The sequence below is a fragment of the Prosopis cineraria genome, unplaced genomic scaffold, assembly GCF_029017545.1.
Source record: "Prosopis cineraria cultivar Desert tree isolate PC_DT_omini unplaced genomic scaffold, ASM2901754v1 PC5, whole genome shotgun sequence".
NCBI classification, from domain to species: Eukaryota; Viridiplantae; Streptophyta; class Magnoliopsida; order Fabales; family Fabaceae; genus Prosopis; species Prosopis cineraria.
The window spans coordinates 5496646-5508435 of record NW_026555336.1 but is presented as its reverse complement, the minus strand read 5'-3'; the positions used below and the strand labels follow the sequence as shown (position 1 = coordinate 5508435).

Genomic DNA, 11790 nt, shown 5'->3' with positions numbered 1-11790 from the left:
AAACTTTATTTTAGAATAACTCACTCTCTGTACTTTATTGATTCGGAATAATTTTGCTTTATAACTTTTTGATTCACTATAATTCAATCTTTATAGTTTCTTAATTCAATAAATTCTACAATGATTGAATTATATTGAATCAAAGTTCAATGACTAATTTGATAATTAAGAGAAAGTTTAGGAACTATAAATTATATTATTTATAAGAAAAATGGGTGAATATTAATGAAGGACCCTTAAAAAAAATTTAATATCCAACAAAAATTCTGATGAATTTAATACTTGTTAAAACAATAACTTTACTTATTAATTTGTAAATATTTACTTATTAAAAATTGTTGTCAAATATTAAATTCTTTTAGAGATGTTTAATTGTAATCACCAAAAAAAAAAAAAAAAACAATAGGAGGAGAGAAGCTGCAATTGGGATCCTATCACTAAAATGCATTCCTCTACGTCCAAAGCTACCCAATTTCCATGCCCCACGTTCTAACCCCCCCCCCCCCCCGCCCCAAATTATTTTTTTGGGTTGAATTCGTCACTTTGACAATAAAAATGGTTGATATATATCCTAGAAATTATTCTATGTTCACATATTCATTCATAATTTTAGAGAAAGTGACACAAATACAAGCGATTCGTAATTTTGTGCCCTATCATCTCAGGAGCCAGCTTCCCCTCCACTTAAAGAAGCCTCCTCTACCTGTTCACTAAAGCAGTGTTCAAATTTAATTTAGATAATACAGATTTAATATTTTTAATTTAAATTTTTAAAATAAATAAAAATTATATATTTTTTAATAAATTTACTATTTTATTTAGAATATATTTATATTGATCAGAATATATTTAAAAATTAAACCTTTACCTTAACGGAGAGATACATGAGGCTTTCCTCAGTCAAAAAATGCCGACCCCTCTTAAGGTTGTCTCTCAACCGTCGGGGCGCGGCAATACTTTCGCACGCTCTGTTTCTTTCTAAATATACTGGTTGCCTAGGAAGGGCATTATTTTATTTCTCTTCAACATAACATTGAAATGGAATGATTTAGCCTGATTATAAATAGCAAATTTATCATAAAATTTATATTTCATGATATTATTAATTGAATAATAACGAAAAAAATAAAAATGATAGATTTATTAATTTAAGATGAAAATGTTGTTATGATATGTATTTTTTTATTTGATCACCCAATATCCTAAAAAACTTTCATTTAGTAATAATAATCTCATGAGTAACTCGATGCTTTTCACAATTTTATTTAATAGGATCTATGGTTATATCTTTTTATTTTACAATTAAATATTAACGTTTATTATTTTTTTAGAAAATGATAATAAAATTTCTTTAAATTATATAAATCATAATTTGATTTATTAAAATGCCATAATATGAATAAAATTTTAGAGACTTCTTTATCAATAACTTGTTTTAAAAAAAATATTTTATCCTTACTAAAAATAACAATACTCAAATATAACTTTTGTTATGTAAATCGCAAGATTTAAATAAAAAATTATAACTTATCAAGTATAATTTCTATTATTGAAAAACAAGTCTCAATCACAACTTTTATTTAAGAAATAATAATTTTTTTTGTGAATTACAAGAATTAAACAAAAATTATAATTTACTAAATATAATTTTATAATTGAAAAATAATTTTCAAAATAATAAATTTTATTTACAGTTTTTATTTAAAAAATTATAATTTTTTTAAAAATTATAATAATTAAATAAAAAATTATAATTTATCAATAAAAATAAAATATTTTTTAAAAAAAAATTATTAACAAACGTGTATTTAATAATTTTATTAATATTATATATTTTAAGAGATTAAATTATTATTTATATTAATTTAAAATTTTTTTTTGTTATTCTCTCTCCCCCCCCCCTCTCTTTTAACTTTTCCATAAATGATTGGCATACTCAATCGTCAATTAGTCAATATAATGGTATAATACTCGAGGAAGGTAAAAACAGTTGAGGCAAGGGTGGATTTGGAATATGCACCTTGGAAGAAAGGGGCAAAAGCACAGAGAGGTTCCTTGACCTGTGAGAGAGAGAGAGAGAGAGGTCCCCTTCATATTCTGCGGTCCGCAACTGCCGATGGCAACTGTACAGCAGTCACCTACATCCTTCGCGAACCGCACTGAAACCCCATCCCCTTCCTTCTCTTCTCTCAACTTCCTATGAAATATTAACACCAGAAAGAATGGACAGCTTCACACTGCTTTAAACTTCCGAGATGCGTTTTCTTTTCAGCCAAGGTAGTCCAAATGGTTTCTAAACCAACATTTTTTTCTCATACCCATTTGCATGCTCATTATCTTTCGTTTTGTTGTTGTTGTGAGAGCTTTGTTGATTTTTTTTTTACCTCTAATATGTGCATGCATGACATGTATGTCGTTTTGAGCTCCTTGCGTCCTTCTTGGTTTCCACGATTATTAGATTGCTTAGTTTTCTACCTGATTCATGTCTGGTTTTCTTAATTTGCCTTTTTTCTGTCAGAGCTGAACTTTTCTCTCTCCTCTTCTCGAGATCTTACCCGGCTCTTTATCAGTTTATTTCTCAGAGAAAATACTCTAGCATATTGATTCTTCCTTTTTACTTCACGGGAGGTTTTCATTTTCCTTTCCGGATAAATCAGAAATGCTTTGGGATAAATTAGTAGGAATCTGTTTGATGATCGATCCACCAACAGCGTCATACGTGACTCCCGGACTTAAACTTGTCTGGGTTGATCTTCATATGGTATTGTCTGTAGTCTGCTGTCTGCATTATATGCTCCTTGAAAGCCTTTTTATCATGTAAACAATTTAAGGACGCGATGAATTATCGACTCGTTTCATTCCCTCTGAACTTTCTTTAAAGATTAATATTCTCAATTTCTTATCATTATCAGATTATCTCTTATTTGGCATTTTCTGTGTCATATGAGTTTGATTACAGACAAAGGTCTAGCTTAAGAGATCAAACTGGTGATCTAGCGGGTTCTTGCAGAACAAGTTGGATGCAGATAACCATTAGTGATCTGTGAATTCTGTAGGCAACAGAGGAACGATGCTAAGCCAGCTATGGTTTGTACTGCTAAAGATATACAGGAGTGGATAGATTTTCCAAAGGGACTTAGGGTTCTTCTCCTTGATGGAGACAGCAGTTCTGCTTCGGAGATAAGAACAAAGCTGCAGGCCATGGACTATATCGGTAATACTTTGTTGGCCTTGCCACTTTTCTCCATTCACTTTCAAAATGTTGATCCAGCAAATCTCACTCACTTTATTTATTGTTTAAAATTGGTCCCCGTTGTTATCTTTAATGGCATCTTGTAAAGCATCAATGATTTAGTGAGTGTCCCCAAAAGATTCTTTGGAAATTTGTGGTCTCGGAATTTAGTTAATTTGGAATTTGATAATTTTAAAGAGCAGCTCTGTTTTGCCCTTGTCCGTTGCTGAATGTTACTTACTATATATGGCATTTCTCAGATTGCTCATGAAGCTGCTAACTTTATCATTTGCATTTAAACTACACGCTTGCAAGTTCTTCTAAAACTCTATGTGGTCCAAATTTTGAAGAGAAAATAATTGCCAATTATCTGAATTGCGCGTTACTTACATTTATGCTATTTTTAATACATCCGTGGCCTTTCCGATCCGTGTGAATATGAATAGTTAGGTACAGAAGACAAGCATCTATTAAGGAAAGCAAGTATTGCAAGAATAACTATATTAAAATTATATTTTTTAAGAACCAACGTAATTAAAGCTTTGAATGTGTTTGAAATTCATATCAATCTTGCCATCTATTCCCTCAGTCCTTCAATTCTTGTTTACCATACATGCTCGTGCATTCTGTTGATTCCCTTAATAAGCCTCAGCATATCTTCACAGTTTCTACATTCTGTGATGAGAACGAAGCCTTATCAGCAATCTCCAGCAGACCTGATGGCTTCCACGTTGCCATAGTGGAGGTAATGGAATCTCATTTAATATATACAAGTCAAAGTACTATGTAGTAATTATAAGATTTGGACAGGAAGTGATAAAGTGGATGTTTTCTTGCATGTTCAAATGAAAATGTTTTGGAAGTTTCTGAGGAAGAATGGTTTCCTTGAATCTTGATTATAAATTACATGCTGCTGAACGTTAGGCTGTAACGCCAATCGATCACGTCATTTTATAAGGAAATCTGAAGAATGCTGTTTCTATCACGTAATGTATGTTATCCCAACAAGATCATAGCAATTATTAACATAATTAAGGTGCTCCCTTTATCCATTTTCTATATATCAATATTAGACTTGGTTTCTTTTGGATTGTGGTGTAACACAGACTTGATGGAATTTGTCACCGTATGCATCCTTCTAATTTCATTAGTCACTGCAGGTGAGTACCAGCAGCCTGGGAAGTTTCAAAATTCTTGAGTATGCTAAGGACTTGCCCACCATCAGTAAGTTAAAAAAAATGTAGTTCTGCAAGTTTTGCCTCTTGCATGCATGTTGTATTCGAAAAAGAAATACTTAGTCTGTTTTTCATGATGATTCTGTATGGGAATATGATGAAGGTTTACTTCAAAGGCTTTATTGTCATAAATCTTCTAACAATTGATGCTTGATGTTTGATGCAGTGACTTCAAACAATCACTGCTTAAGCACCATGATGAAATGCATAGCGGTAAGATTTTGGCTTAGCTGCCCTAATAGTTTGCGGCTTAATATCTGATTATTAATATTGCTCAATTTATTTATTTCACCTTATCTTCATGTTAATTCGTATTTCTGGTCGCTTATAGTTGACTATGTGACTGGTTAAGACATTTTCCTTTTAAAGCTTGGCGCAGTTGAGTTCCTAAGCAAACCACTCTCTGAGGAAAAACTCAGGAATATCTGGCAGCATGTTGTTCACAAGGTTTGTTAGTAGTGCCAGATTCTGTTGGCATTTACTACTACCGTGCTATGAGCATAAAAGGTTCTAATTTGGTTATATTAAGCAGGCATTCAACGCTGAGACAAGTGTCCTGCCTAAATCACAAGAGCCTGTCAAAGAATCTGTGGTATTGCAGCTCCAAACAGACAGCGGAGAGCATGGAAGTATAAATTTAGAGGAGTCTAGGTTCAGTGATGTTGAACATGAGCAGTCTGCAGGAAGTGACAAGTACCCAGCTCCTTCGACTCCTCAATTAAAACGGGGGGCAAGGTTAAGGGACGATGGAGATTGCCACGAACAAACTAATTGTTCAACCGAAAAAGAAAGTGAGGACCATGATGGGGAATCTAAATTTGTCGAAACTACATGCTGGGTTTTGAATGCTGAAGGTACTTGTCAACCTGTGAAACCTGAAAAGACTCAGAACATGGAGGATGAGAACCTGGCAAATGATTCTAAGAGTGAGAAAGCTGCTTCTCCACCTACACATGATGGTGTACTCAGCAACATTGAAGGTGATACTGTATCTCCAAATAAAGCAGGCGTTCATAGCAATTCCCGTCAGATCAGAACTAAGAAGAAGGTGAATTAAGTTGCTATATGACTATTAGTTCTTGTCATGTTTCCTAAACATTCCTTTTTACTCCGTTTGCAGAAACCTCATTAACACTGCTTTACCTACAAAAATCCCCTTAGCAAATTTGTTTATGCATTCAATGATTGTGATATGACACCCATAGCCAGAATATATCCCAAATTTTAGCCTATGAATCCCATCATATGCCCATGTTCATGAAGTGATTGAAGAAATTATATAATAGACTTGTCAAGCCTCAACTACTGTTTTAAAAATGTTTGGCGAGAAAATAATTCTGAATAGCATATATTGTTCTTGTTTGTTGCTTATGGCTTTCTTTTCTTTTGCATAAGATTGTCCATTTGTTGAAATTTTGCTTTCAAAAGCAACTTATCTGCTGGTTTTGATTGTCTGAACCGCTGGCTTTGGTTTCAGGTAGACTGGACACCTCAACTGCACAAAAAATTTGTGAAGGCAGTGGAACAATTAGGGGTTGATCAAGCAATTCCTTCTCGGATACTGGAGCTGATGAATGTGGAGGGCTTGACTAGGCATAATGTGGCAAGTCATCTTCAGGTCATCATCATTTAGCTTGCTGCTTATAGGCTTCTCGGTTTCTTTCTCAACATTGCTAGTAGGATGCTTATTTCAACACTTCATCCAGTTGTTTTAAAAAGCCATATGCACGTATCCTCTTAGATAAGTATGAAACAATAACAATTGTTTGTCATGCAGAAATATAGAATGCAAAGGAGGCGAATCTTGCCAAAGGAAGATCGAAGATGGGTACAAAGACCAGTTGTGGCTTTCTCTCCATATTATTCTAACTGCACCCTGTCACCAGCTCCTGCGTATCCTATCTGGGGACAATCTGGCAGTCAACCAGCCAGTATGCATATTTGGGGCCCACCTGGTTATCCCCCGTGGCAGCCTACTGAAAGTTGGCACTGGAAGCCATATCATCAGGTGATCATCCTCTTTGGCATTTGACCCGGAGCAGGATATATTTTTGGCCCTTTATTTCATCGACCTTGATTCATAGCCTTCACTGCATAATTCTGAAAGCAATTTAATGAGTAAAAAATTACTTGATGTTTCAGATACATGCAGAGGCATGGGGTTGCCCAGTGTTGCCACCTCCTCAAAGTCCTTGTATTTCATACTCTCAAGTAAGTGTTAATAAAGTAAAGATCTTGAGTGTCATGCTGTGCGTAAATTGCTGGTTACTAAGTATTTTATTTACAGCGTTTCTAATTATATATATTGTTTTTTCATCAAACTGCAGAATGCACCTGGATGGCACAATGCTAATGCAGCTAACTATAGCTCTAGCAAGTCTCAAAATTCCTGTGAATATCATCCAGTAATGCAATACTTTCCTCTTAAATTTGTGCTGCTAGATCTTAGAGATAGTAGGAGCTAGGAAGTTACATCCTAAAATTATATTAGCTTATGGCTTATGCAGATCAAATGGTTATAAACTAAAATTTGCAATGTACAGAGAGCAGGGCACCTAAGCAATATGTTCTGCTTGTAGTGTGTGATGTGAGAGTATTGATTAAATCTTGGATAGAATATTCTAAAAAAGGCTTTAGATTAGTCAAGGTCTTTTATTATTGTGCTGAAGAAATCAATAGAATAACAAAGTGACCTCCATGGGTATCATCGATACCCAGAAGTGATGGAAAATACCAGAAATTTGTTGTATTGGAGTTGATATCTCTCTCTTGATTTTGTATATAGGGAAACTAATGGGGAAGCATATTCTCTAGCTAGATTAGATCAGGATATAGATTCTGATTTTTATTCCTTTGATCATAATCCATCTAGGGATTTTGAAGTGAGTTATGATGGAAGCTAATCTTGCTTGCTTTTTGGCATTCTTGGTCTTTTGTGATTGAATGAAAGGCTAACTTTTATTGAAAAAAAGAAAGAAAGAATATGCCTAAACTTCGGAGATTAAAGTGTAATTCCATGCAGCTCAACTTTTCAATGCACTTGAGTATTTTGCCCATTAGAGTTGCTTTGAAATTCTTAATAATAAAAATGTGAGAATCTCAAAGGAAATCAAATGGGCAAACAGTCTTCATTGACTTGCACTGTATGTTTGTTTACTAATGCACATGTACTAGATGCTTTGAAGTCCAAAATTGCCATGAAATTTTCCAATTTGGATCCTTTGCATTAGGATGTAATGCTGTAGTAGATAGATTGATGCAGAGAAATGGAAGTATAAAGAGCTCATGTCATTTCTTTATATACATTCAGTTTTTCTCTCTCCAAGTCTCACAACACTATAGAGGATTTGAACTTAGAATTTTCCTAACACTTCCATGGTGCATGCATGCAGGCGGATGATATTGTCGACAAGGTGGTGAAGGAGGCAATTAGCAAGCCATGGCTACCAATGCCTTTAGGCCTCAAACCTCCTTCCATTGATTGTGTGTTGGCTGAACTCTCTAGGCAAGGCATTTCCACCATCCCTCCTTGTTCCAAGCATGCTACACTGGAACCAGAACTGAAACCCCAGTGACGTCCTCTGGGCGACCACACGTATCCTACGATCGATTAGTGCCCTTATGATCAACTACGTAGCAACTTGCTGGTACATGCCAATCAGACCAACGCTCTGATATAATTTATTTTTTGAGTAAACTTTATTTTGGTGTCTATAAACAGGTGCACTTTTAATTTTGCCATTCATAGGTCATTTCTTCTAATATAATCTCTCAATTGTTAGTTTATGACCATGTTTTCAATGTCATATCCTCTAGGTTTTTTTCTATCCATTTATGCCAAACCTAACAGATTGCGTGCTTTGGGTCAAAGTACCAAACTAGCTTTAAATGTTCGAGGCGACCATCTCTTTTGGTTTGGCATTAATTTTTAGATAAAAATAACAGATGATGACATTGAAAGCATTGAAATGATTGAGGGATTAAACAATGACTTATGGAGAACTAAATTGAAATTGCAAGTGCCCATCAGTGATCAAGATAAGGTTTTCCTCTTGTTCTTTTCACCCCCAAAATCCATCAGAATTCACCTAGCAGATTAGCTGGAAATTTTGGACCATCTTTACACCACCGACCACTCATTGATGTCCACAGCACTTTTGGTGCAAGTGCAGGACAGCCAGTAGGCGACATGGTTGGGTGGGTAGTGGCCGTGTAATAAATGATGATACTTTGTGCTAACTTTTCTGGTTGTGAAGAGATAGATATATAGATAGACAGATGCTGCTGCATCAAACTCTTAAAGATGCTCTGGTCGGGTTTGTGGGTTGTAAATACCCAACTTTTTTGGGGCATAAAGTCTATTCTGATTACTGTAATGGATCCCTTTTTGGAGTTGTTGGCTGGTGGGGCCTTTTGCAGACTTTAAATAATGGAATTTGAAACCATAATGTTGCTATGTGTAGTTTTCTTTGTGAATTAATACAGGCGAGTCTACTCTCTCAACTGTGAATGCCAAACTTGTTCTTAATGAATTGATTTTGCTATTAATATCCCTAGTGACTTTCTTGGGGATGCTTGATGAGAATAGTTGAGTGCTAGATGCCAGACTTGTATGCATCTTAGGATGACTTTTTTGAAAGAAAATTTTACCTCATTGTTTACATATTTGATAGGCTGGCTTCTTCGTTTAATTTCTTGAAAATAAGAGATGATAAAGATCAAGTTACTCTCTCGAATCTTTAAAATCTTAAATAATATAGCTTTTATCATAATATCATAATATGTACAAATTTTCAAATTAAAATCTGGTCAAATTTTAAGAATAATATTTATTCAATGTAACAATAAAATATGCTGAACTTTTATTTTAACATCAAGTATACATAAATCTAACTACGTTTGCACAATACTAATAATTTTAAAATTTTTATTTAAAAAGGTTATCAATTTTTTAAATAAACAGAAAAAAATAATTTAAGGAGAGTATAGTTCACTCAAGGATCGTAGAGCTAAGTGCATCAGTTCTCGAAAAGTGACTTTTAAGATAGTATGGTTTGTCTTATCAATGTCAAATATATTGGTTGTAGGATATGCATTTCAATTACACACGCACTCTTCTGGATGCGATTAAAAATTGTGTTCCTCATATATTTTAAAGATGTGTGAGGAATCTAATAGCTTTAATGTTATGCTGAAAATAAGCTGTTACTTGAGGCAAAACCTTTCATTAGATACTTATAACATGTGATGGATAACATCGTTGATGTAAGTTGTTTTTTTTTTTTGGCAAGAATACATTGATGTATTTTGATTATTAGTTTTGTTACACCAATGTGTGATCGAAAGCTTTTCCCCTCAAACCAATTATAGAAAAAGTTAAATATATCACACACACAGACACACACACACACACACACAATCATATCATATTGCAATATCCATTGCGGACTTTACTCCCAAAGTTAACACCATAACAAACTGTATTGATCACCCATTCTATTGCTCTTGCAATTGTTGTACGGCTTTTTGTTGCCGAAGCCTTGTGTAATTTTCTTTGAGTAATGATATTTCCCATTTGACTTTTCATTCAAAAAAAAAAAAAAATCATATCATACTACAACCATGTGGGTTGTTGCATAATAATCCGCCCCCAAGGCAGGGAAAAAGGCCCGAAAAAGATGCTTACATAGGCCCAACTATGTGGCCCAAATTTCTTGTAAGAAGGAAAAGGTCAAGAAGGAGTACATCTGTTTTAGTTTATTTCATTAAAATAATTCTATTTTATAAATTTTTATGATATTTGTTTAAAATTTTAAAAATAATTAGGATTTGAAAAAAAAATTCTGATTATTTTAAGAATTAAAAATAATTTAATGTGATAGATAAAAGAGAGTGTTTTTAAGAAACAAGATACGTGAAAATATCATAAAATTTTAAAAAACATATAATTATAAATTATTTTTATAAAACAAAAATCAAGAAAAATATGATAAAAATTAAAAATAATTAACTAATAATTATTTTTTATTATTGTAATTGAACATAAAATAATATCTTCTTTTTATAAAATCCTTGCAAAATTAATTTTTTTATAAAATTTTTAAATTATCTAAAATTATTTCTTTTTTAATATTAAACAAATAGGTTTATAATAGGATATATTTTTTTCAAAGAGAAAACGAACCCAATAAAGACAATTGGGTCAAATCTAATGAAATGAGCTAATCTCTTATAAAATAATGAATCAAGATTTAAATTTTTATTAAAAGAGATGTTTAAGTCTAATACTCAACCGTGATTTAAACAAGATTATTTATGATAAAAGAATATGGGTTTAAAAAAAACTCAGTGAAAGACTATCTTTGTTTACCGAAAAAAAGGAAGGAGTGTTTTAAAATAAATCTTAGAAAAAACTGCTCCCGCGAGTTCCCACCTAATCTGCGGTCTTGGACAGGTAGCTGTTGCAGTTGAAGGTCGGTTATAAATGAGAGGCTTCCAACAGTGAAAGCGATGCACGTTTCCCGCCAAATATCATTAAGAGGGATCTATCTATCATTCCTAATTTTTTTTCCCCAACTACCATGCCCCATTTATCTCCCTCTGAATGGGCTTTCTTTTCTTTTCTTTCATTTTTTTTTTGGTATTTTACAATAACTCCACGAATTTTCTTCAAACTCCTATTGCATTTTTGGTTGCAAGGAAATGGGATGTTCAAGATGGGTGAGGTCAAAGTATAAGCCAGGTATGATTGAGACCATAAGGTGGAGGATGGAATAGACATTAATGAAATGGAACTGAGGAGAGTGCGACAAAATAAAACATAATAGAACATCATATTGTTTGAGAATTTTATTTGAAAAATAACAATTTTATTTAATTATTATTTACTCCTTCCGTTTAAAAATATAAGGCATTTTTAACCGAATCTCACTCCAATAGAGTAATTATTTAGTTTTCAACTAACCCTATCTTTTCATATTTACTCTTATTAAATATCCTACAATAAATATAAAGTCATTATCAATAGGGGTACTTTAAAAAAAGTAATGATTACCCTTTAAAAGATTAAAAATGTCTTACATTTTTTAACGGAGGGAATAAGAATTATCATAAATTTAATATATTAAAATTAATAACAATTATTTTTTTTGGTTCTAGAGTGAGATGAAGTAGTGGGAGGGGGTGAAGATGATGAGTGTAATTTTATAATAAAATTATTTAGAAAAAATAACTAATTCAATTAACTTTGACTTGCTGCAACTCAGTTATTATAATTTTAATTAGATTGTAATTTAATTCTTGAACTTTAATTATTGTAATTTA

General features: G+C 32.9%; 1 protein-coding gene across 4 annotated transcripts; it reads left to right on the top strand.

Moving 5' to 3' along the window:
* The first annotated feature begins 1993 nt into the window (after window positions 1–1993).
* Window positions 1994–8970, top strand: LOC129311285 (two-component response regulator-like APRR2). 4 transcript variants are annotated; one of them, XM_054953494.1, is made up of 12 exons: window positions 1994–2277; window positions 3057–3214; window positions 3898–3977; window positions 4393–4456; window positions 4634–4680; window positions 4837–4914; window positions 5000–5515; window positions 5945–6085; window positions 6245–6475; window positions 6610–6678; window positions 6795–6872; window positions 7860–8970. In XM_054953494.1, exons 2-12 carry the CDS (start codon window positions 3085–3087, stop codon window positions 8040–8042), a joined length of 1617 nt encoding a protein of 538 aa, XP_054809469.1. In that variant the 5' UTR covers window positions 1994–2277; window positions 3057–3084; the 3' UTR covers window positions 8043–8970. The 4 variants fall into 4 exon arrangements, with proteins under 4 accessions (XP_054809469.1, XP_054809468.1, XP_054809471.1 ...); XM_054953493.1 differs by having other exon boundaries at window positions 2960–3214; XM_054953495.1 differs by lacking the exons at window positions 1994–2277; window positions 3057–3214 and adding an exon at window positions 4157–4268 and having other exon boundaries at window positions 3907–3977.
* The last annotated feature ends 2820 nt before the right edge of the window (window positions 8971–11790 follow it).

Bases quoted from the DNA above. Each gene is read 5' to 3' on its own strand.
- LOC129311285 (XM_054953494.1), top strand. From the start codon at position 3,085: ATGGTTTGTACTGCTAAAGATATACAGGAGTGGATAGATTTTCCAAAG. The intron at 6,086-6,244 runs GTCATCATCATT...TTTGTCATGCAG, and splicing joins ATGTGGCAAGTCATCTTCAG to AAATATAGAATGCAAAGGAG. The intron at 6,476-6,609 runs GTGATCATCCTC...TTGATGTTTCAG, and splicing joins ACTGGAAGCCATATCATCAG to ATACATGCAGAGGCATGGGG.